Source organism: Moschus berezovskii, chromosome 10, assembly GCF_049115385.1.
Source record: "Moschus berezovskii isolate FMDL1 chromosome 10, NW_MosBer_1.0, whole genome shotgun sequence".
Taxonomy (NCBI): Eukaryota; Metazoa; Chordata; class Mammalia; order Artiodactyla; family Moschidae; genus Moschus; species Moschus berezovskii.
The window spans coordinates 15,647,795-15,674,896 of record NC_142469.1 but is presented as its reverse complement, the minus strand read 5'-3'; the positions used below and the strand labels follow the sequence as shown (position 1 = coordinate 15,674,896).

Genomic DNA, 27,102 nt, shown 5'->3' with positions numbered 1-27,102 from the left:
AATCTCTTTAGGGAGATTAGGGGAAAGACAACTGAGTTATAAAGGTAGAGAAAGAAAGAAAAGGCAAATGGCTGTTATGGAGAGTGACCACTTTGTAAGCCCAACTCTCACCATGGAATATTACTCCAATACATACCCTCTGACGCGTCCCACACTTCTCCTAGAGGAGACCTAGCAAAGCAGGACAATTGGAAATTAAATGCTAATGTCATTGGCGGCATCATTCCCCGGTGGCTTGGTGGTAAAGAACCCACCTGCCAATGCAAGAGCCACAGGAAACACAGGTTCGATCCCTGGATCAGGAAGGTCCCCTGGAGGACGAAATGGCAACCCACTCCAGTATTCTTGCCTGGAAAAGCCCATGGACAGAGGAGCCGGGCAGGCTACAGTTCATGGGGTCGCAGAGTTGGACACAACTGAGCGTGCGATTCACACCGTGGATGAACCTGGAGATGATCAAACTAAGTGAAGTAATTCAGATGGAGAAAGACAAAGACCTTATGGCATTACTTACATGTGGATCTAAAATATCATACAAGTGAACTTATATACGAAACAGATACAGACTCACATAGGGAATAGGTTTGCGGTTGCCAAGGGCTATGGGGTATGAGGGAGGGAAAGATTGAAAGGTCCGGATTAGCAGGTTCAAATTATTATGCACAGAATGAATAAACAAAGTCCTACTATATAGCACAGGGAACTATATCCCATCTCCTGGGATAAACCATAATGGAAAAGAATAGAAAAAAGAACACGTGTGTGTGTGTGTGTGTGTGTGTACACACACACATATGTGTGTATAACTGAGTCACTTGGCTGCACAGCAGAAATGAACACCACACTGTAAATCAGCTATACTTCAATAAAATAAATTAATGAAATAAAATAATGAAATTGAGGGCTTTTCATGGTGCTGAGATACTTTAAAGGACAGCCAGAAGTTGAACATTTCAGCCTAAAGCCTGGTGTGATGCTTTAGCCATTACTGCCCTGCCCTGCAAAAGACAGAAAACATGTCAAAAGAAAAAGAAACCCATATGATAAAGCCAAAATATTGATTCTCTGAGGGCCATTGCATAGTACTGGTCTGTTCTTCAGAACATCGTTGTCATTGGTTTTATTTAATTCAAATCCGACTCTTTCCAACTCCGGGGACCATAGCCTGCCAGGCTCCTCTGTCCATGGAGTCTCCGAGGCAAGAATACTGGAGTGGGTTGTCATTTCCTTCTCCAAGGGATCTTCTGGACCCAGGGATCAAACCTGCATCTCCTCCTTGGCAGATAGATTCTTTAACACTGAGCCACAAGGGAACCCCATTCTTCAGAACTTAGGTCATTGATTATAAAGAAATGGAAGGCTTCTGAGCTTGAAGCTCTCCCTGATCAAGGACCAAAGGAAATGTTAATTTATTGCCTTGAGACTCAATCACAATGTATGCAATATAAATTCAGTCTACAAAATCCACCTTAGGAACAGAAAGAGATTTCAAGTTCTTACAAGATTTCAAGATTTCAGGTTCTTACAAGAGATATATTGTTTTGTTTTTTCTCCCAGTGTTCAGACAGAAACAAGGTTTCTCATTTATCCAAACCATATGAAGTTTAATATTAATTTTCTTTTCATTGTGGGGGAAGCTCTTTGACAGTCATATTCTCGCACAGAGATGCCAGTTCCAATCACCTGCCTCTTGCAGGGACCACTGCTTCTCACAGCCCCGGGTCGCTTAAGGCCCCAGACATCACCTGTCTATCCAACTAGAGGCATTGCTGAAGCATCATCCCACATCCTTATGTAGATGGTTTTCTCATTTCACTTCTGCCATTTGGAGGTTTCTCTATTAGGCAAACTCAGTGATTCATTTTTAAATAAATGTTTTCTGCATCAACCATTTATAGATTTTTGCCAGTGGAAGTTGGTTCTGTTTGCTCTTAATTTCTTTAGCTTAGGCAGACTTGTAACTATAAACTGGAAATAGTTTCTGGGGTGTGCTGCTCGGCTTTTTCACCTGGATATAATGGCAGTTTAAAATCTAATGTGTAAGCTCAAAATCCATTAAGGGGATATATTATATTTATTTGTCTTTATAGGACTACAGTTGAAGTGGGGTGAATAATGATACCTTTCCTATTAACCTGTGGCCCAAATACCTAGCCTCCTACAGCAGTGGACACGAGTTATTTCTCCATAAAGAAAACAACTAATTCAAAGGGCTTAGTAGAAATGCTAGAAATGACAAGATTTCAAACAGCAAGTTATTGAGGAAATCACATTGTCAAGGAGAGGTGGAAGACTATTTACATGATGTACAAGCTAATTAATTAAACACAACATAACAGCCTATAGTTTGACTTCATTATTTCTAAACCCCATTTATCTTTCTATTTATTTTTATCCTAATTGCTGTCCTTTTTCTGTTTTTGTTAGAAGAATTTTTCAAATCTTTCTAGGAATTAAGCAAAACATACCAGAACCAATGATTTCCCAGAACAGGAGGTCTCTAAGTTCCACTTCAAATGAATTTCCAACCAAATCACGCCTAGGCCAGTCTTTTCTCTGCTTTTATACCATGACTGAAGGGCCACATTATTTCTGGTTTGCTTAGTCCTCCCTCACGTCGTTTAAAAAAATCTTAAAAATGATATATGTGCTTCAGGCCAAGATAAAACATGCCTATGTTCCTCACTTCTGTGCCATAAATATAATAAAATATTTATTCCAAAGAATGGTATTTTTTACTATTTCTTCAAAAGAGAAAAAGCCTGTGCTGTACACCCAGTTGGGCATCCTGCAAGAAATGATAACAAGCTATTCCTAGACTCTCACTGGAAGAATGAATATAGGATAAGCTCTGAAAAGAAGAAAAACGAAAGCGGAAAAGGAAAGCGATGTAAAAGGTATAATGAACATGAAATCAGGTAAAACATATTAAAGACATTGGAGAATCTAAAGTCTAAGTTATAAACATAATAATAGTAACACCTACTTATATGAATGGGGAAAGACAATCAGCCTACTCTAGACACAATAACATAGACAGTAGGAAAAGCAGTAAAACTTCCTCTAAGTTCAGTTCAGTTTAGTCGCTCAGTTGTGTCCGACTCTTTGCGACCCAAGAATCACAGCACGCCAGGCCTCCCTGTCCATCACCAATTCCCGGAGTTCACTCAAACTCATGTCCATCAAGTCGGTGATGCCATCTAGCCATCTCATTCTCTGTCGTCCCCTTCTCCTCCTGCCCCCAATCCCTCCCAGCATCAGAGTCTTTTCCAGTGAGTCAACAAGTCACATGAGGTGGCCAAAGTATTGCAGTTTCAGCTTTAGCATCAGTCCTTCCAATGAACACCCAGGATTGATCTCCTTTAGAATGGACTGGTTGAATCTCCTTGCAGTCCAAGGGACTCTCAAGAGTCTTCTCCAGCACCACAGTTCAAAAGCATCAATTCTTCAGCGATCAGCTTTCTTCACAGTCCAACTCTCACATCCATACATGACCACGGGGAAAACCATAGCCTTGACTAGACGGACCTTGGTTGGCAAAGTAATGTCTCTGCTTTTCAATATACTATCAAGGTTGGTCATAACTTTCTTTCCAAGGAGTAAGCGTCTTTTAATTTCATGGCTGCAATCAGCATCTGCAGTGATTTTGGAGCCCAAAATAAAGTCTGACACTGTTTCCACTGTTTCCCCATCTATTTCCCATGAAGTGATGGGACCAGATGCCATGATCTTCGTTTTCTGAATGTTGAGCTTCAAGCCAACCTTTTCACTGTCCTCTTTCACTTTCATCAAGAGGCTTTTTAGTTCCTCTTCACTTTCTGCCATAAGGGTGGTGTTATCTGCATATTTAAGGTTATTGATATTTCTCCCGGCAATCTTGATTCCAGCTTGTGCTTCTTTCAGCCCAGTGTTCCTCATGATGTACTCTGCATATAAGTTAAATAAGCAGAGTGACAATATGCAATCTTGACGTACTCCTTTTCCTATTTGGAACCAGTCTGTTGTTCCATGTCCAGTTCTAACTGTTGTTTTCTGACCTGCATACAGGTTCCTCAAGAGGAAGGTCAGGTGGTCTGGGATTCCCATCTCTTTCAGAAGTTTCCACAGTTTCTTGTGATGCACACAAAGGCTTTGGCATAGTAAATGAAGCAGAAATAGATGTTTTTCTGGAACTCTCTTGCTTTCTCCATGATCCAGCGGATATTGGCAATTTGATCTCTGGTGCCTCTGCTTGAACATCTGGAAGCTCACAGTTCACATATTGCTGAAGCCTGGCTTGGAGGATTTTGAGCATGACTTTACTAGCGTGTGAGATGAGTGCAATTGTGCGGTAGTTTGAGCATTCTTTGGCATTGCCTTTCTTTGGGATTGGAATGAAGACTGACCTTTTCCAGTCCTGTGGCCACTGCTGAGTTTTGCAAATTTGCTGGCATATTGAGTGCAACACTTTCACAGCATCATCTTTCAGGATTTGAAATAGCTCAACTGGAATTCCATCACCTCCACTAGCTCTGTTCATAGAGATGCTTTCTAAGGCCCACTTGACTTCACATTCCAAGATGTCTGGCTCTAGGTGAGTGATTACACAATCGTGATTATCTTGGTCATGAAGATCTTTTTTGTACAGTTCTTCTGTGTATTCTTGCCACCTCTTCTTAATATCTTCTGTTTCTGTTAGGTCCATACCATTTCTGTCCTTTATTGAGACCATCTTTGCATGAAATGTTCCCTTGTTATCTCTAATTTTCTTGGAGTTAAAATGTGTTAAAGTCATCTTTCATAGTTAATGATTTTAGATTTTACTAAAAATTTATAAAACTAAGTACTGCATTGAAAAGTTCAGGTTTGCATTAAGACTACCATAGGAATGTATTAATATAATGCCTTCAGCTTGAAAATGAGTGAAAAAGCACATGAAACAACCTGATCAATCTTACAGAAGGCATGAAGAGAAAAATCAAAGGAAAGGAATGACTGGTAAACAGAAAACCCAAATGAAGTTAATATGAAGGAATATGTTTATGGTTGGAGTTTAAACATACAAAGAATACAAAAAGAAAAATAAGGAATGTGTGCCCTTTTATTATCCAGATACAAGTAGATACATTACTTTGACCTTTTAGTTTTCTTTACACATATTCTGTAAACATTCTTTTTCAAAAACATACCATATAGTATGTATTACAACCTGCCTTACCTTTCTCTCAATAATCACAAACATATTTTATGTCATAAATATAAGAATATGTAATGTTAACTTTTATTGCAACACAGTATTCCTTTAACCAGAGTTTCTTAATTTGAAAACTGAGCTGGCTTCCAATTCCTGTATTATAAAGTGTTGTAATAAGAAGTATTTACCCATATTCATCATAAAAGGCTTATTCTGCCAAGATACTCTTTGGGATGCAATAACATCTTATATACCAAAGGTCCCTGGATTCCTGGGATCATATAGCACTGTATTTAGTGCAAGATATCCATGTATGAGTGCACCTGTGCAGGACAAACCTGTGTTGTTTGAGGGCCAGCTCTACCTGGGTCAGGGCTCCAAAGTACACCTGGACAAAGCCAACTCTATTATGTCCCATAAACATTAGTGGACTCATTAAGTTGTTTTTTCCAACCAAATGTTTCCCCGTATAAATAAGCAACTTTTTTCCATGGGAAGTTTGTGTGATACAAAATAACATTTTTCATGGAAGAATCAGCACTTCATAATTTAGGAAGGGTCAAGTCTGAGACTTGGATAGGTCCTTGAAGGTTCTGTGGCCATAACCTTGACCTCACAATGGACTCAGCAAAGAGAGGCTAAGAACATCAGATGCTTGGGCCTCAGTCTGGAACCATCAGATCAGGAGCTCTGCACTTGGGACCTGAATAGTGGTATCTTTTTTTGTGAAGCTCCTCAAATGATTATAATGTACTCTGAACTAATCCTACAGTTCTCAATTCAGCTACATGCTTTAATAAAATAAACTGGGGCCCGACTCCATATTGAACAAGTCAGAATCTCTTCATGATGCCTCAACTCTTTTTTTAATTGAAGCATAGTTGATTTATAATGTTCTGTCAATTTCCGCTGGGCAGCCAATTGATTCAGTTACACAAATATACACTCTTTTTTAAATATTCTTTTCCATCATGCTTTATCCCAGGAGATTGGAAACAGTTTCCAGTGCTATACAATAGGACCTTGCTGTTCATGCATCTAATATATACTAGCTTGCATCCACTGACCCCAAACTCCCAGTCCACCCCTGTCCCTACCCCATCCCCCCTGGCAACCACAAGACTGTTCCCTATGTCTGTGAGTCTGTTTCTGTTTTGTAGTTGTCATACTTTAGATCCCACATAAAAGTGACACCATATGTTGTTGCTGTTCAGTCGCTAAGTCATGTCCAACTCTTTGCAACCCCATGGACTGCAGCACGCCAGGATTCCCTGTCCATCACCAACTCCCGGAGTTTGCTCAAACTCATGTCCATTGAGTCAGTGATGCCATCCAACCATCTCATCCTCTGCCGCCCTCTTCTCCGCCTGCCTTCAATCTTTCCTAGCATCAGGGTCTTTTCCAATGAGTTGGTTGTTCGCATCTGGTAGCCAAAGTACTGGAGCTTCAGCTTCAACCATATATCACATGACATCTATCTTTTCCTTTCTGACTTATTTTATGTAGTATGATAACCTCTGTGCTCCCCCAGGAGGTTCTAAAGAGTACCCAAGAATGAGGATCACTGGCACACTCTATCCCTCTCATTCTATTGCCCAAGGTAACCGAGTCCTTCAAATTAGGATCCAAACTGTTCCTTCAATTACTGGCCTCTGGGCTGTTTCTTTTCACGGGTTTGGAAGTCTCCTGTTTCCATATGTGTGTGTCTCTGCATCTCTCATTGCTCAGGCCCACCTCTCTGACTTAAATGCCACATTGATTCTTCCCACAAAATTCCACTGCAGCTCCAACATGAAGCCCTGGCATCCCGGCTTTCCTTCTGATTCCTGTTACGTTTACTGTCTCTGCATCCTCCTTGGTGTCACAGAAATAGAAACACTTATTGAGCACTTGCTGTGTACCAGGGACACAGAGATGTACCATCATCTCATCTAATCTTTACAATGACTCCATGGAACGTATACATTTAATTACTCCACAAGTTCAAAAGAGGACGAACTTGAGCTTTACAGAGGTTAAGAAACATGCCCAATGGATTTAGTCTCTGGCAGTGCCTCTAATTGCCTGTATCTTCCTGACTGTGGATGACAATCCTCTTTACATCTTGATCATCTTATCCTTTTCACAAACGGAAACCAATGGAGTCAAGCTCCAGACATGAGTATTTATTTACCTTGTGTGGATACAAACATGTGGAGGCTGTGGTCTCCTTCATCCTGAGAATATGATTATTATGGACTGAATTGTGTTCCTGCCAAAACTTTTATGTTGAAGTCCTCACCCCAACTCCCTCAGGGTGTACCCATACCTGTGGATAGCATCTTTAAAGAGATAATCAATTTGAAAGAACCTCATTGGGATGTTCCCTAATCCAAAATGCACAGTGTTCACATAAGGAGAGGAAACATGGATGCACACAGAGAGGAAAGACAATGCAGAGACTCAGAGAGAGGGAAGTTCCTCACAGGCCAAGGACAGAGGTCTGTTCACGGACCCCAGAAGGGCCAACCCTGCCGACACTCAGATGCTGCAGTCCCGGCCTCCAGACTGGGAGAAGCAAACCTCTCTTGTTCAGCTTAACAATGCTGTTGAGAGAGTCAATTCCTGGGCAGGCTGATAAGAAGTCTAGGGGTCCCCAAGGATAGAGGGGTCTGGAATTCTCAAGGAGAAGGAAAGGACAAACCTTTTTTGTTCCTCTACATTCCTTAGGATTATATAACAATAATGTAGCCTGCTTGAGGACAGTTTCTGGAAAAAAAAACCTGGCTACTTCTGTTATCTTAAAATGTAAATTATGGGAGTGGGTCTAGTAAGGTCTTTACAACCTCCTGGCATTCTTTTGTTTCACTGTAATAACTAATTAAAAGTATATAACTCCATTGCTAACAATAGTGAGGGGGCACTCTTTCTGCCCCCTTCTGATGTCTATGTCAGAAGCTTTTTCTGTCTCTTTTACTCTTTAATAAAACTTTATTACACAAAAGCTCTGAGCGGTCAAGCCTTGTCTCTGGCCCTGGATTGAATTCTTCTCCTCCGGAGGCCAAGAATCTTGGCAGCTTTCGTGGTTCAGCAACAAACTTTCATTTTGGGGACCCCCGGACTTCTTATCAACCTGCCTAGGAATGGACTCTCTCACTGTGGCATCATGTTACAGCAGCCTAAGAAACTGACATATTATTACCTCGTATACACCAGCCTCAGAAGACTTCATTAGAATTAAAATTAGTCTGGCCCTTGGTGTAGAACTGGAGCTTTTAAGACCCAAATGTAGAAGTCCAGCTCAGGAAGAATTCCAAGACACTCAAAGAAGATGGCCACAGAAAGTAACCATTCAATGCAGATCAGCAGTGCCAGGTAGATGCCTATAAGGTATGAGTAAAAATGACACACAAGGTAACACCTAGATTTCCAATCTGGCACCTGGCACCAGGGAGTCAGTATCAGCAATCCAGTTCCTAGTTCCTACAGGGGGATTGGTTAGGGCGAAGCGTTAGTTCCAGAGGGACTGTGGCAAAGAGTTGGACACGACTGAGCAACTAACACTTTCACTTTTCACATGGATCTAGGGATGGGAATCTAATAATGAAAACCAGGTGCCATCCAGAGGCCTGGTCTCAGGAATATGTTAAAAACCAGATTGCTAGGGCTGGGCCTTGACTGAGGACAGAAGAGTGGCAGGACTGACTCACTGCTGGTCCTCAGAATTCTGGCTGGAGCTGGGGCCAGCATGCATTCTACCTCTTCTTGCTGAAAATGGAAAATGGTTCCAGGGCAGGGCAACTGACAGTACCCACAACGTCCACTTCTCTGTTCAACAGTGTGTGAAAGGAGAGGCTTTCTCTTTGTTTGCTTGTTTCCCAAGTCTCTCCCAGGTTCTGAGGTTATGTTATTCTGTGAAACTGAACCCCAAGTAAGGACAACCTTTTCATTCACTGGATAAAATGGGTCACAAACACTGCAGTATGATTCTGCATTTTGAAAGGATATTGAAGTAATAACCTAGGAGATAAAATAGATGCACTGAAATTTTCAATATCAACTCTTCTTCTAAATGCATTTTGAAGCACAGATAGTTTCCCTTAAAACGTCCTTCAATCATACACTCGAATATTCCTTCAATCATACACTCAAATATTCCACTTTAAAAACTGTCAGCATACGTGTCAAATTTGTACTTGATTAGTTTTGAAAATGAGATGTAAACCAGATTTTAATTGAGTTTCTCCTGACTCTAGAATGTAAATCTCCTTCCGATGTAGCTAAATGAGTAGTATTTCTAGCCATGGATTAATTTGGGGAAAATATTATTGGATATAATCAGGTTAGATTTATAGATTTAATTTCTTTTCTTTTTATAGAACTTCTTTTAAGTCAGAGCTCCTGCTTTGACTTAAAATCAAATCAAGGAGATTTAGAATCAAGGAGATTTTCCGGTCCTTTATATATTATGGAGAAACTGTAATTCTGAAAAACTCAGCTCCTCAACATGATGTTTCCCAAAATGTTCTTATCCCATACTCTTGGAAATTAGGAATTAGCACATTAGCTCTGACAACCCCCCACATGCATGGACACAGTTACCTATATCCCCTCAGTCTCTAAGATTTAAATTACATAGACGATTAAAACAGTCAAGGTCATTTTATACCCACTGGAAGAAGAAGAAATTATTTCTCAGACTCTCTCGAAGGAATCTGAACTGAAGCACCTAACACTCTAAACGCTGGCTCTTCCAACAGTTGCAAGGGAGAATTAAATTCCTCTTCCCCACAGAAAGAGCAGGAATCAGTGAAAGATTAATATTAAAAAGGTGAAAGAGAAGCCAAGGCTATCAGAGTTCCATGTGGATCAACCGCTGATAGATGGTGAGTAAAATTATGAGAGGGCCCAGAACATACCAAAACTGATCACTCATAACTTATCAGTTCAGTCGCTCAGTCATGTCCGACTCTTCGCGACCCCATGAATCACAGAACACCAGGCAGGCCTCCCTGTCCATCACCAACTCCTGGAGTTCACTCAAACTCATGTCCATCGAGTCGGCGATGCCATCCAGCCATCTTATTCTCTGTCATCCCTGTCTCTTCCTGCCCCTAATCCCTCCCAGCATCAGAGTCTTTTCCAGTGAGGTCAACTCTTCTCATGAAGGGGAAGTTAAATAGCAATTTTCTGTTTTCCTATTTTAGTGGATATCAGGTGAACCTGTGCACATGATGAAAATTAAAGACTCCTGAGGCGGCTCCAATAACTCATTTATCCTCAGGGCCCTTCTGCCCACCCTGTCGACTCCATTACCCAACCCATTTCAAAATGATCACTTTCTTAGTTCTTCTAATGGAAAGCACTGTAATGTTTAAATAACTTTGCCCTATCCACTAACCACTCTATTTATGATATTCGCCATTGATTTCTAATTTTATGACATCATATTAAAATCCAATGAAAGAAGAGACTTTATTAAGCTTACTGTGAAACTGATACCCTTTTGCTTTCAAAACCAATAGATTTATTTCTATTTATACATTTGTATACTTAAGTAGTCTTAATCCCCTATTTCTTGGCCTAAAATTTTAGCAGGATGTTGAACACTTTAGATAAGAATATTCATCAGTTCAGTTCAGTCGCTCAGTCATGTCCGACTCTTTGTGACCGCATGAACCGGGCATGCCAGGCCTCCCTGTCCATCACCAACTCCTAGAGTCTACCCAAACTCATGTCAATTGAGTCGGTGATGCCATCCAACCATCTCATCCTCTGTCATCCCCTTCTTCTCCTGCCCTCAATCTTTCCCAGCATCAGGGTCTTTTCCAGTGAGTCAGTTCTTCACATCAGATGGCCAAATTACTGGGAGTTTGAGTTTCAGCATAGCCCTTCAATGAATATCCAGGACTGATTTCCTTTAGGATTCACTGGTTGGATCTCCTTGCAGTCCAAGGGACTCTCAAGAGTCTTCTCCAACACCACAGTTCAAAAGCATCAATTCTTCGGTGATCAGTATACTTTGTGGTCCAACTCCCACATCCATATATGACTACTGTAATAACCACACTTCTGACTAGATGGACCTCTGTCAGTAGAGTGATGTGCTTTTTAATATGCTGTCTAGATTTGTCATGGCTTTTCTTCCAAGAAGCAAGCATCTTTTAATTTCATGGCTGCAGTCATTATCTGCAGTGATTGTGAAGTCCAAAAAAATAAAATCTGTCACTGTTTCCATTGTTTCCCCATCTATTTGCCATGAAGTGGGACCAGATGCCATGATCTTAGTTTTCTGAATGTTGAGTTTTTTGTTTTTTATTATTTATTTTAATTGGAGGTCAATTACTTTACATTATTGTATTGGTTTTGCCATACATTGACATGAATCTGCCCCAGGTGTACATGTGTTCCCCATGTTTAACCCCCCTCCCACCTCCCTCCCCATCCCATCCCTCTGGTTCATCCCAGCGCACCAGCCCCAAGCATCCTGTATCATGCATCAAATCTGGACTGGCGATTCGTTTCACATATGATAATATACATGTTTCAATGCCATTCTGCCAAGTCATCCCACCCTCACCCTCTCCCACAGAGTCCAAAAGACTGTTCTATACATCTGTGTATCTTTTGCTGTCTTGTATACAAGGTTATCGTTATCATCTTTCTAAATTCCATATATAAGAGGGTGTGGAGAGAAGGGAACCCTCTTACACTGTTGGTGGGAATGCAAACTAGTACAGCCACTATGGAGAACAGTGTGGAGATTCCTTAAAAAACTGGAAATAGAACTGCCATATGACCCAGCAATCGCACTCCTGGGCATACACACCGAGGAAACCAGAATTGAAAGAGACACATGTATTCCAACGTTCATCGCAGCACTGTTTATAATAGCCAGGACATGGAAGCAACCTGCAGACAAATGGATAAGAAAGCTGTGGTACATATACACAATGGAGTATTACTCAGCAATTACAAAGAATACATTTGAATCAGTTCTAATGAGGTGAATGAAACTGGAGCCTATTATACAGAGTGAAGTAAGCCAGAAAGAAAAAACACCAATACAGTATACTAGCGCATATATATGGAACGTTGAATTTTAAGCCAGCTTTTTCACTCTTCTCTTTCACTTTCATCAAGAGGCTTTTGAGTTCCTCTTCACTTTCTGCCATAGGGTGGTGTCATCTGCATATCTGAGGTTATGATATTTCTCCCGGCAGTCTTGATTCCAGCTTGTGCTTCATCCAGTCTGGAATTTTGTATGATGTACTCTGCATATAAGTTAAATAAGCAGGGTGACAGTATACAGCCCTGACATACTGTTTTCCCTGTTTGGAACCAGTCCATTGTTCCATGACCAGTTCTAACTGTGCTTATTGACCTGCATACAGATTTCTCAGGAGGCAGGTAAGGTAGTTTGGTATTCCCATCTCTTGAAGAACTTTCTACAGTTTGTTGTGATCCACACAGTCAAAGGCTTTAGCATAGTCAATGAAGCAGAAGCACATATTGTTCTGGAATTCTCTTGCTTTTTTGATGATCCAACAGATGTTGGCAATTTGATCTCTGGTTCCTCTGCCTTTTCTAAATCCAGTTTGAACACCTGGAAGTTCACGGTTCATGTACTGTTGAAGCCTGTCTTGGAGAATTTTGAACATTACTTTGCTAGCGTGTGAGCTGAGTGTAATTGTGCAGTACTTTGAACATTCTTTGGCTTTGCCTTTCTTTGGGATTGGAATGAAAACTGATTTTTTTGCATTCCTGTGGACACTGGTGAGTTTTCCAAATTTTCTGGCATATTGACTGCAGCATTTTAACAGCATCATCTTTTAGAGATGATGATTAAAGAATATCCATATGGTTATCTCTAACTCTCTGTTCTCCAAATCATTTGTCTCCCATATCTGTCAGTTTTTCCCTTATTTTAACATGGACATAATATTTATCTTCAATTGTGTAAAACAAAGAGACCAAAATAAGTATACATATATTCAATGCAGAAAGGGGTTTATTCTTAAAAATTGAAAACCAGTAACTGGCATTGAACTGTGGTGCTAGAGACTCTTGAGAGTCCTTTGGACAGCAAGGAGATCAATCCAGTCAATCCTAAAGGAAATCAACCCTGAATATTCATTGGAAGGACTGTTGCTGAAGCTGAAGCTCCAATACTTTGGCCACATGATGCAAAGAGCTGACTTACTGGAAAACATCCTGATGCTGGGAAAGGTTGAAGGCAGGAGAAGCAGGGGGTGGGCGACAGAGAATGAGATAATTGGATGACATCACTGACTCAATGCACATGAGTTTGACCAAACTACCGGAGATAGTGAAGGACACGGAAGTCTGGCATGCTGCAGTCCATGCAGGTTGCAAAGAGTCAGACGTGACTTAGTGAACAACAAAACTTGCATTTACCAAATTATTACATGTAAATACTTCAGGACCAAGTAAAAACCAGTAACAGGCAGACATTAAATTTCCTATTCCACAGATTAACTTTCAGTCTTCCTGTTCACTTAGAGGAAAGATTACCTAGGTTAACAGTCAAATAGTCTGTATTAATTACTAAAATAATGCCATATTCTCAATTGCTTCATGTTTGGACCATGATTTTCCTTAACAGTTCTCCCCTGCCACCCATCAAGTTTTATCTGTTCCTCTTTATTGTTGAGAAAGACAGCCTTTTTTTTTTTACCACATTAATAACATCACACAGCTGATTAGTCATTAGACACTTCTTGGAATCCATGGCATTCTTCTCAAAAAGATATTCTTTGTGGAGCTTCCTATATATGATCTCCAGTGTCCTTCGTAGATTTTCTGCATTGGATTTATGGGTCAGCTCCACTGTTTCTTCTTTCTCATTTGTCCCACTTTCATGATTATTCTCAGTTTTCTTGAGTACATACAAATTTAAACAATTTTCTCAGAAGGAAATTGCAAAGTAGAATTTCTGAAAATGGGAGCTGGTTAATAATTTAGATGTGTCTAGGACGGGTTTCACTCCAAACTTTGAAGGTGTTGGTCATGTGTAGTCTAGAATCCATTACTGATGAGAAATGTAAAGTCAGTGTAACTCCTATTTTACATATAACCTCCTATTTTACATTTAACCTTTATTCTTTAACCTCCAGAGTTTTACAGATTTTTCTCTTTTCCCTTGGCATGGTGTTGAATTTCCTCTTTTTTCACAACTGATCTCTGGAGTCATCCTCTGGGCATCCCCAAGGTTGTAACGGGCTTCTGTATGGCTGTTTCTTTCTGGACCCAAAAGAATTTTTACAGATTTAATATCAGCTTTTATTTTAAGGTCTCTGATCAAGATATCTTACTTTTTGTTCAGAAGAATTAATCCATATTTGCAGGTAAGAGTTTAATCGTGTGTCCAGTTGAACAGTCTTTAGTCTAAATATGTCTTCCAAGCACTTTAGAACAATGGATTTGCACACTCAGAGCTTTCTCTTTGAGTTTTGTTAATTACAGTATTAGTAAATTAAAGTTAATTATTTATTAATTTTTCAGTATAAAAATATTTTGCACGGAAAATCCACAGGTTTGGGCAGGGACACCGCCCCGGGGGTGGGGGCTGTGCTGAACTAGATTAGTACGTGGAGCGCTTTTTCCGTTGCTTTATGAGCACACCTCTGCTCCTGAGCTATTCCCTTACTTCCAGGGTCCAGGTGTCCCCTTTCTTATGCTCATGGCTTGCAGCTGTCGGTGCTGCCTCATGCAACATTGGTTTCAGGTGGACACCGTGGCGGGTACCACGCAGGTGTGATCAGTGGCGCTGCTTCTGCAGTTACTGATGCCATCTGTGACATCTGGGAAGGATGGCGCCTGTGAGCTGGCCCCTTCCCCGCACAGGGAATGAGGCGTCGGCTTGGCGGGACCTGGTGGGAAGGCGGGGGCCCAGAACGCAGAGCACCTTCTCCAGGACTGCTGGCTTTGCTGAGGCAGCTCACTGCATTGCCTCTTGGTTTTTCCTGGGAATTAGAGCTGGGTTGCTCCTGCTGGGGGGCAGTGGGGTAGAGGAGGAGGAAACGGCAGGAAGGATGAGGAGTGTGCTGCAGGGGCTCTGTCAACAAACACTGAGTGTGTCTGTGATCAGAAGCTCCGCTTCTCACTCCCAGCTTTGCTGACTCAGGTCTGAGCCTGAAGTCGCTTCAAGGGACCTCACGACTGGGAGGCCTCCCTCTGCCCTGACCCTTCCTGCCTCCTCGGCCAGCTCCTCTGTCCCAAGGCAGGCTGCTTGCCTCTTTACACCATCTATTCACAGTCCGCTTCCTTTTCTTTTCACTGCTGTTGGGTCTCATGGGTAGGAAAAATAAATACCTACACTTGCACAGACATTAAAAGAGAAAGTCCCTTTGGGGTTTAGCATACTATACATACTGCTGATGCTGCTAAGTCACTTCAGTCATCTCCGACTCTGTGTGACCCCATAGACGGAAGCCCACCAGGCTCCCCTGTCACTGGGATTCTCCAAGCAAGAACACTGGAGTGGGTTGCCATTTCCTTCTCCAATGTGTGAAAGTGAAAAGTGAAAGTAAAGTAGCTCAGTCGTGTCCGACCCCTAGCGACCCCATGGACTGCAGCCCACCAGGCTCTTCCATCCATGGGATTCTCCAGGCAAGAGTACTGGAGTGGCTACTAGATATTAAATAGATAATCAACAAGGACCTACTGTATAGCACAAGGAACTCAATATCCTGCAATAATCTAAATTGCAAAAGAATCTGAAAAAGAATGTATATATGTATAATGGGATAACTTTGCTGCACACCTGAAACGAACACCACAGTGTAAATCAACTGCACTCCAATATAAGACAAAATTTAAATAAAAAAAATAGAGATGTCTTTCCCAGCTGTAATTATTTAAAGGTTTCAGTTTTTAACATCAGCAGTCCCATGGATGGAGGAGCCTGGTAGGCTGCAGTCCATGGGGTCACTGAGGGTCGGACACGACTGAGCGACACGACTTTCACTTTTTCCTTCATGCATTGGAGAAGGAAATGGCAGCCCACTCCAGTGTTCCTGACTGGAGAATCCCAGGGACGGGGGAGCCTGGGGGCTGCTGTCTATGGGGTCGCACTGAGTCGGACAGGACTGAAGTGACTTAGCAGCAGCAGCAGCAGTCAAATTCTTACCGCAGAACCTGACTTGACTTTGGGGTGTCTTGGGGACTTTACAGAGAGAACATATTCATTAGATACATTGTTGTTCAGTCGCTAAGTCTTGTCCAGCTCTTTGTGATCCCATGGACTGCAGCGCACCAGGCTTCCCTGTGCTTCACTATCCCCCAGAGTTTGCTCAAACTCATGCCCACTGAGTCGATGATGCCATCCAACCATCTCTGTCACGCCCTTCTCTTCCTACCCTCAATCTTTCTGAGCATCAGGCTCTTTTCCAAAGAGATAGATTTTCACATCAGGTGGCAAAATCATTGAGCTTCGGCTTCAGGATCAGTCCTTCCAACGAGCATGTCCTCTCTGTAAAGTCCTTAGTAACAGTTCTCTTGGTCGCCCACAAAAGTGTCACAGGAGCAGGGACCACGGCTGGCCCATATGCGCCCATCTGCATCTATGTACACGTATTTAGTCAATCACCGTTCCTCTAAAGCCTAGCGCAATGGGCCTGGAATTCAGCAGATTCTTGTCGATACCTTGCTTAATATCACGTAAATAATGTAATACTTAGGTAATATCACACAGAAATTAACACACGACTGAATGGTGACCACCTTCTTTAATTGCAAACCCTCTTAAAGTTATAGGAAGAAGCACCAGGAGCATCAAAAGAATATAAAATACATTCTGTGCTATCAACAAATGGAAGTAAATCAACTTCTGTGTAGAATTAAAAGTACTGTGAAAGCAACAGGCGATATACTGCTGGAGCCCAAACAGGTGACTCCTAACAGTTTTAGCTTAATGACTAAAGGATGATACAAAGCATTGCATGAATCAGTTACACCTAAATAATTTAGTACCTGATAGTTGCAAAGGTTCCCAACTCTTGTTCCTGACTCCCCAGTGTTTAAACTGTCAGGGACCCAGACTACATAGCGAAAAGTTCACAGTGCCCACAACGGACACACGGATCCCCTGAAACTGTTTTTATTTTATGGGGAAAATTCAACCTTGTGATTAAGTGTCCTCGGTCTCCCTTTTCAATCACTCGTTATTTGTACCTTTAGAAGTATTATTTCTTGCTAATTATCCAGGTAACACACAGTCCTCCAAGGACTGCTAGATGATGCTAAGCAGTAACAGCTATAAAGAAACCTGTTAGCCATTCACAAAGTGCTTTAAAAGGTCAAAGGTAACATTAATTTGGGTCGTATTTTTCCCAGTCACTCAAAGCCAGCAAGAAGGCAAGGATTAAAAGGGAAGGAAATCCTTTTATCCCACGCCAGACTCTTCTTCCAGTGTGCTTTGTCCGAAGGCTTCAGGTTCCTTGTAAGTGTCAGTGGATGAATCCCCTGACTGAGGCAGCAATGCTCTGCTTCTTCTGAGCTATGGTGCCTTTTCCTCCTCTCATCCACTTTGCAAGGCCTGCGTCTCTTGTTTTTCTCCTTAGGCCTCCTGACTCAATTCGTTAGGGGCACAAATCTTCACTGGACCTTGCCCAGGAGATCTTGTTACACATTTCATGTAAATTCAACTGCTTTCTTATTACAAGTAAGATAACTCTGTTTTTCTTTTGCATAGAGAGATTCAATACTTAAAATCTAATACAGTGGTCCCCAACCTTTTTGCAGCAGGGACCATGTCATGAAAGACAGTTAGCCCCGCGTGGAGAGGGGAGTTTCAGGATGACTCTTGTGAAGAGTGCACAACCTCGATCCCTCGCCTGCACAGTGCACAGAAGGGTTCACACTCCCAGGAGAGTCTAACACCACCAGCGATCTGACAGGAGGTGGACCAGTGCGAGTGGCTGTAAGTACAGATGAACCTTCCTTCCTTAGCCTGCAGCTCTCCTCCTGCTGTGCCGCCAGGATCCTAACAGACCACCCACCGGCAGTGGTCCCTGGCCCAGGGGTTGGGGACCCCTCATCTAAGAAATCAGAGATGCCCAATTTTTTCCAGTTGGCAAAGAGAAGTACAGATATGGAACAAACAGCATTCTCTTTGAAACATGCAGTAGCTGACCTCACTTTTTAGGTAAGCCCACTAGATAGAGCTCACTGCTAATCCAAGTGTGTGTGTGTGTGTGTGTGTAATTATACTGCACACAACGCATCATGCTGACTATCTATGTGTTGACTTTCAGATACCATTTGCCGAGGGAACCTTTCTGGTTAAACATCTGGACACAAAGCAAAACTGTATCAATACATCTGGAAGGAATGCTCCTTTGAGGCATCTAATAAATTATACTTCATTGGATAATTATTCTTTATTGTTTATTTCTTTCAACAACATGTAAGCTCCATAAGGGCATGCAGCACGTTTCTGTTTTTGACATCAGTGTATCTACTGAAAGTGTTAAATCTACACTTACTAATAAACACACAAACCAACTCAGCATAATGATAAGGATAACAACATAAATGGCAAGATAAGTACGCATATATTAAGTAGACGCCTTATGCCAGAGCTATGGTCTGGATGCTTGCATTCCCTCAGAATTCACATGTTTTAACCCCCCAAATAGGACGTGGGGCCTTTGGGTGATGCTTATATCAGGAGGGTAAAGCCCTCACGAAGGGGATTAGTGCTCATCACAGGCCCCACAGAGCTCCCTGCTGCCTCCCCCATGTGCGGACACAACGAGGAGGAGCGACTCCACCTGAACCAGAAAGAGCACCTTCCCCGGGACAAGGCCGTGCTGGCGCCTGGACCCTGGGCCTCCCCGCCCCTGGAACTGCAAGAAAACGAACTTCTTTTGCTTACAAGCTACCTAGTCTCTGCGATTCTGTTACAGGAGCCCAAACAGACTAGTAGAGCCATGCAAGTGTTCAACAGTCACATGATACATGTAACAAACTGAGCAAGTGAATGCACGGGATACAGTCAAAACGCTGCTTCCTTATATTTATTCCACGGAGATCACCTTCCTTGACCGTGAGTGAAGGTCGCCGTACGGCTTCCTCTCCTGGGAAGATGGCTCTTCCCTTCTCACCCCTCTAGAGCCTGGAAGATATAAAATGGGTTCTTTCACCGCTTCTTTGTTTTATATATATTATATATATATATATATATATTATGATATATATATATGTGATGATCTCACCTTCATTGCAATACTAGTTCTATGGCACATATGCCACAGGCTCATCAAGACAGGAAGAACACTAACTTAGCATCCTGCTGCAGATTAATGAGCTCATCCAAACCACTCAGCCACCTGACAAAGTGGAAACTCTCATCTCCACTGTGGCAATAAGAAATCTGACACTTAGGGATGCTAAAAAGGTCGTGCAGGGTCACAGTGTGCTGGAGACGATCACGGCTGAGCCTTTGGTCGGCAGTGGTGAGCCTTGACAATAAAGGCATTTTACAATATTACAGATTACAGATTAAGGTTAAAGGAGGAAAACGCCTAAGCTACATTCACAGACATTGAGAATGAGATTATTTATAAATGAAGAGAAAACAGGGCTGCATATTTCAGACGATGGCTGCTATGCTTCCATATGAAGAAACTGAACCCCAGCTTCAGAGGCGGCTAAATTCCAGGTGGTCACCCAAGTGCCCAGAAGCTAATTCCTGAGAAAGGGAGATAGCGGCCAGAGACAGTAAGCGCCTCTCATCACACTAGCTGCCCTCCTCCACTCACCCACACCACCAGTATGTTTCTTTCATAATCTGTTGTTACTGTAAATAATTCTGAGTTTCATTTTTAGTTTCGTGCCCACTGTGATTTATTAAACACATTCAAGTGGAGCTGGTGTATACCCTTTCTTTACAGAGTAGGAAAATATACATATGTAACTATATCTATATCCATCCTCATAAGGGGTTTTCTGCACACCAATTAAGCATATCCACTTACTTAACACATCCCTTATGACTTAAGGGGGAAAAAAATACATGTTCACAAAACACAACATGGAGGCATGAAAGACAACAAAAGTCTACACATCATCTGACTTTTAAAAAACCAATACACACTTTATAAACATCAATGGCTAACTGAAAAAGCCAAATTCACCTCCCCTGCCATATTCCAAAGACACCTGTTACCAGTTGGATTGTAATAATAATAGCAACAGAATGAGATTTTAAAATTGTTCCCAAATATAGCATAAGATCATTGGAGCATGCTGTACGCATGTTAAGTCATTTCAGTCGTGTCCGACTCTGTGCAACCTTATGGACAGCAGCTCACCAGGCTCCTCTGTCCATGGGATTCTCTAGGCAAGAATACTGGAGTGGGTTGCTGTTTCCTTCGCCTCATTGGAGCATATATATATATAAAGAAAGATACGGAAGAAGAGAAGGGGGTGGAGGGAGACAGGATGGACCCGCGTGCATTCAAGTTGCAGGCAGAGAAGATGAGGAAGTCATTCTTTTTACACAACATAATATTAATGTAATTTAGCAATTCTAAATTATTATTTACCTATAAATTCTAAAGCAAGCAAAAAATGTAAAAATAGTCAATCATTTCAAAATAGAAATTCATTAAGAAAAACACAAAGAGCCCGAGATAGCTCAGTCATGTCTGACTCTTTGCAGTCCCATGGACTATATAGCCCACCAGGCTCCTCTGTCCATTGAATTCTCCAGGCAAGACTACTGGAGTGGATTGCCATGCCCTGCTCCAGGGGATCTTCCGAACGCTGGGATCGAATCTGGATCTGCCACACAGCAAGCAGATTCTTCACCATCTGAGCTACCAGAGAAGCCCCAGCACTACAACAAAGATGATAACTGCCACAAACTGAATTTATGACTGTGGTCAGTTTAAATCTAAGTGAATAGCAGCAAAAGGAGGAGATTCTTCAAAATAAACACAGGAGTTTAAATTGAAGTATCCTCTGCTGCTGCTGCTGCTAAGTCACTTCAGTCATCTCCGACTCTGTGTGACCCCATAGACGGAAGCCCACTAGGCTCCCCCATCCCTGGGATTCTCCAGGCAAGAACACTGGAGTGGGTTGCCATTTCCTTCTGCAATGTGTGAAAGTGGAAAGTGAAAAGTGAAAGTGAAGTCGCTCAGTCGTGTCCGACCCTTAGCGACCCCACGGACTGCAGCCTACCAGGCTCCTCCATCCATGGGATTTTCTAGGCAAGAGTACTGGAGTGGCTTTCCATTGCCTTCTCCGGAAGTATCCTCTAGACCAGCATTATCTAGAGGAATTTCTGTGATGATGGCTCTAGAGCACAAGTGGGAGTGCAGAACGGAACTGCTAAGATTATTGCATTTTAACTAACTTAAATATCCACATATAGCTATGGTATTGTACAGAAAAAGTTTTGTAACATTTCCTGATGTGCTGACTTTTTTTTCTGTCTAAACCTGCACTGTACATAGTACTGTATGGTGCAAGTTTAGACAGGAAAAAAAAAAGCCCATCATAAAATAATTCAAAAATCTTTTTGCACTGTAACAGGTAAGGTGAAATTTGTAACCCAAAGATGCTATGAAAACACTATATAAAACATGTGCATGACAGACACTTTGTGAAGTAACTTTTCCACAAACTGTAAGAATCATTTGAAACTTGAAAAAACACTATCTCTGTTACTAGAGCTTTACACCACTAAAGAGTAACAAAAAGGTACCTAGACTTTTATCAGGCAAATAAACCCACCCCCTAAAAATAACTTAAAGACACAAGAATATTAAATTTCCCAGAACGAGAGGAACCGACGTCATGAAAAATTCGGGTAACTCATTCGGTGCCTGCGGTGAAGTTTTCAAACTCCACATCCAAAAATAAAAGGAAACAGAACACTGCTGCTAAGTCACTTCAGTCGTGTCCGACTCTGTGTGAACCCATAGACGGAAGCCCACCAGGCTCCCCCGTCCCTGGGATTCTCCAGGCAAGAACACTGAAACCTTCCATTTCCAAGCCCCACTTTGCCTCCCCACTTTTACTGAGACTTAACTGACATACAGCTTCCCTGGTAGCTCAGTTGGTAAAGAATCTGCGAGCAATGCAAGAGACCAGATTCCTGGTCCAAAGAACAGCTGGAGAAGGGAAAGGCTACCCACCCCAGGATTCTTGGGCTTCCCTTGTGGCTCAGCTGGTAAAGAATCCGCCGGCCGTGCAGGAGACCTGGGTTCTATCCCTGTATGTGCGCACCCTGAGCCCAGCACACGCGCCTCTGAGCCAGGCTCGCGAATCCCGGCGCTCCGCACACACACACACACCCAGTCCTGAGCGGACACCTCAGATCCCTGCACACGAGCCCCGAGTCCCACGCTCTGCTCATCCCTCGGTCGCACCTCGGATCCCAAGGTTGGGAAGATCCTCTGGAAAAGGGAAAGGCTACCCACTCCAGTAGTCTGGCCTAGAGAATTCCATGGGTTGTTTAGTCCATGGGGTCGCAAAGAGTGGGACACGGCTGAGCGACGTTCACTTTCCATGGAAGTTTAAGGTGTACCCCTAACCACCTGCGGATTTCCAGGAAGCTCAGTGGAAAAGAATCCACCTGCCAGTGGAGCAGACCCAAGAGATGCGAGTTCTATCCCTGGGTCTGGAAGATCCCCTGGAGTAGGAAAAGGCAATCCACTCCAGTATTTTTGCCTGGAAAATTCCATCCACAGGGGAGACTGGCAGGCTATACAGTCCATGGGAGGGCAAAGCGTCACACTGCTGAGCGACGTGTGAACTTTAACCATCAGGCATATACAGGAGACCAGAAGACTACCCCAGGAAGTTTAGTTAACATCTATGTTTTCAGCCGGTTACCAAAATAATAATCTTCTTGTGATAAGAACTTTTAGGATTTGCCTTCTTAGCTTGTTTCTAATATACCATAAAGCAGTGGTAACTACAGTCACAGTCACCGTACTAGACATGACCAGCTACGCTTGTAAACCTTGCAGGCGCGCACCCTGAGCGCACAGCACACGCGCCTCTGAGCCACGCTGGCGAATCCCGGAGCCCCGCACGCGAGCCCCCAGCTCTGAGCGTATATCTCGGATCCCAGCACGCGAGCCCCTAGCCCGGAGCGCGCACCTCGGATCCCAGTTCACGAGCCCCCAGTCCCCAGCGTATAGCTCGGATCCCAGCACACACGGCCCCAACCCGGAGCGCGCACCTCGGATCCCAGCACACGAGCCCCCAGCCCAGAGCGTATATATCGGATCTCAGCACACACGCCCTCAGACCCGAAGCACTTGTCGGATCCCAGCACACGCCCCCAGCCCGAAGCGCGCACCACGGATCCCAGCACACGCCCCCAGCCCGGAGCGCGCACCTCGGATCCCAGCACACGCCCCCACCCCGGAGCGCGCACCTCGATCCCAGCACACGCCCCCAGCCCGGAGCGCGCACCTCGGATCCCCGCAGGAGCTCCCGGTTCCCACCCACCCCGCCAGCCCCGCCCGCGCCCAGTGCCCGCGCGCCGCCGCTCGCTCACCCTTCTCGCTGACGCTCTCGCTCTCCAGCTCCACGTCCTCGCAGCTCGTGTACTCCGGCGTTGACACACCCTCTTCTTCGGAGCTGCTCACGGACATCTGGCGCCGCTTGCCGCCCCTCTTGGCGCGGTGCGGCTTGGGCGGCGACGGCCGCACAGACTCGGACTGGTCGGAGCTGAGCGAGTCGTTGCGCAGCATGGTCTCCACCTTCTCGCGCTTGGCCTTGCGCACCAGGACGGCCGAGCCGGGGTCCAGGCGGCTCTGCTTCCGGAGCGGCTCTGGGACCTCCGCGGGGCCCGGGCCTGGCCGGGGCGCCGGCGGGCTGGGGTCGGCGAGCGGCTGGGCGCCCGGCGCCCGGGCCTCCGCGGTCCTCTCGGCCGAGTAGGCGCGCGGCGAGGCGGGCGGCGAGCCCCGGGCGGCGTGGGGCGCGCGCGGGCCGGGCCTGCCCTCGGGCCCCGCGGCCGCCTCGGTGCGCGGCAGGGCCACGTCGCTGTGGCGCCGCTCGTGCCGGGCGCGGGACACCCGCGCGTGCATGCGCATCTGCTGCTCCTCGGGCGGCGGCTGGACGGGGTACCGCGCCAGGTTCGGGTCGCTGCGGTACCGGGTCTGGTACTCCTCCTCCTTCCGCTGCTTCTCCGCTTCCGCCGCCGGGCCTTCCTCGCGTTTCTCCGGCACCACAGAGTAGTCCTGGGACCGGCCTTTCTCCAGCCTGCGGCTTTCGCGCCTTTCCTTCCGCTCCCGTTCTTCCGCGGGCGCCTCTGCGGGAGGCGCCGAGGTCCTGGGCGCGCGTTTGCGCTCGCCCTTTGGGGCGCCTTTGCCATTCTGCTCGGCCAGCCCTGGCGTCTTCTTCCTGGGATGCACAAAGAAACGTGGAGAAGGAGAATCGCGTGTAAACTCAAGGCGAGGACCAGACCACAGAAGCAGCATCCTTGGAACAGTTATCCTTCGATGTCTAATTAAAAAACGAGATGTTAAAAGAGGCGCATTAACCCGTATACCTGAGTCGCTTTCTAAATAAGGCTCCTTTGCGTTACAAGATATTCAGGGTCTTCAAAACTGGCTTTCAGATTTTTTAATTCTCTATCAGTTAAACAGATCATTTTAAAAATCAATAAATTCACCAAAGGAACAAGTTTTATGCTAACCTCTTTAACATGTTCTAGATAAAATGATATAGGTAATAATAAGGATAAACGCTTATATATATATATATATATATATATATCAGTTTTATATATATATATATATATATATATATATCAGTTCAAAAATGTGTACCTGACATCTATTTGGGCAGTATGTATCAATCTCTTATAACTGAAACATTCAAGGAAACGTGAATACAAGTATGTCCATTTCAGAAATTAATTCAACTAGCACTTCAGTTGTAGAACAAAAGTACTTTTAAAGAGATCATGTGCAGTCCAACACTTTTTAGGGAATTGGTTAGAAAAAAAAATAGTTGAAGCTGAGCCTTCATTCTACCTTCCCCAGCAAAAATGATAGAAATGTTGATGTTTTGAAATTATTATTCATTTTTTCTACCCCCCCAAGGCCTTCTCCCTCATTAAAATGCAGAACACAGGGAACCATGTTCAGTATCCTATAATAAAGCATAACAAAAAAGAATATGAAAAGAAAAAGCAGTTTGCGTTCTACTTTGCTCTCCATCTTATAGGAGGCACTGGCAAAGATAAAATAAAGGAAAAGTGTTTAACAGTCTGAATATTTAAAAGACATTGTTTAAGATGCCCTGGGAAGCCCTTTTCTGAACACTGTAGTCCGTCTGCTTTGGAAAGCTTTCAGCGAGGACACCAGGAGTTACAGAAAGGGGATGCCTCAGCAAAGCATGCAGACCCTAAATGCTCTACTGTGCAGTTAAAATGGGGACAGACGGACTCTTTCTGGAATCCTTCAGTTCAGTTCAGTTCAGTCGCTCAGTCGTGTCCAACTCTTTGTGACCCCATGAATCACAGCACACCAGGCCTCCCTGTCCATCACCAACTCCCGGAGTTCACTCAAACTCATGTCCAAGGAGTCGGTGATGCCATCCAGCCATCTCATTCTCTGTCATCCCCTTCTCCTCCTGCCCCCAACCTTTCCCAGCATCAGAGTCTTTTCCAGTGAGTCAACTCGTCGCATGAGGTGGCCAAAGTATTGCAGTTTCAGCTTTAGCATCAGTCCTTCCAATGAACACCCAGGATTGATCTCCTTTAGAATGGACTGGTTGGATCTCCTTGCAGTCCAAGGGACTCTCAAGAGTCTTCTCCAACACCACAGTTCAAAAGCATCAATTCTTCGGCGATCAGCTTTCTTCACAGTCCAACTCTCACATCCATACATGACCACTGGAAAAACCATAGCCTTGACTAGATGGGCCTTTGTTGGCAAAGTAATGTCTCTGCTTTTTAATATACTATCTAGGTTGGTCATAACATTCCTTCCAAGGAGTAAGTGTCATTTACTTTGATGGCTGCAATCAGCATCTGCAGTGATTTTGGAGCCCCAAAAAATAAAGTCTGACACTGTTTCCACTGTTTCCCCATCTATTTCCCATGAAGTGATGGGACCAGATGCCATGATCTTCGTTTTCTGAAGGTTGAGCTTCAAGCCAAACTTTTCACTCTCCTCTTTCACTTTCATCAAGAGGCTTTTTAGTTCCTCTTCACTTTCTGCCATAAGGGTGGTGTCATCTGCATATCTGAGGGTATTGATATTTCTCCCAGCAATCTTGATTCTAGCTTGTGCTTCTTCCAGCCCAGCGTTCCTCATGATGTACTCTGCATATAAGTTAAATCAGCAGGGTGACAATATACAGCCTTGATGTACTCCTTTTCCTATTTGGAACCAGTCTGTTGTTCCCTGTGCAGTTCTAACTGTTGCTTCCTGACCTGCATACAGGTTTCTCAAGAGGCAGGTCAGGTGGTCTGAGATTCCCATCTCTTTCAGAAGTTTCCACAGTTTCTTGTGATTCACACAGTCAAAAGCTTTGGCATACTCAATGATGCAGAAATAGATGTTTTTCTGGAACTCTCTTGCTTTCTCCATGATCCAGCGGATGTTGTCATTTTGATCTCTGGTGCCTCTGCCTTTTCTAAAACCTGCTTGAACATCTGGAAGTTCATGGTTCACATATTGCTGAAGCCTGGCTTGGAGAATTTTGAGCATGACTTTAATAGTGTGTGAGATGAGTGCAATTGTGCGGTAGTGTGAGCATTCTTTGGCATTGCCTTTCTTTGGGATTGGAATGAAGACTGACCTTTTCCAGTCCTGTGGCCACTGCTGAGTTTTCCAAATTTCCTGGCATATTGAGTACAGCATTTTCACAGCATCATCTTTCAGGATTTGAAATAGCTCAACTGGAATCCCATCACCTCCACTAGCTTTGTTCCTAGTGATGATTTCTAAGGC

The 27,102-nt window shown here is 43.8% G+C and overlaps 1 protein-coding gene across 3 annotated transcripts in view; it reads right to left on the bottom strand.

The window, feature by feature from the left end:
* The window catches only part of RIMS1 (regulating synaptic membrane exocytosis 1), a 628,464-nt gene that overhangs the window by 234,278 nt on the left and 367,084 nt on the right, over window positions 1-27,102 (bottom strand). For all 3 annotated transcript variants that reach the window (XM_055432968.2, XM_088840494.1, XM_088840495.1), the window contains exon 6: window positions 23,694-24,541. In XM_055432968.2, the coding sequence (XP_055288943.2) occupies window positions 23,694-24,541 (848 nt within the window). The remainder of the gene's footprint in view (window positions 1-23,693; window positions 24,542-27,102) is intronic.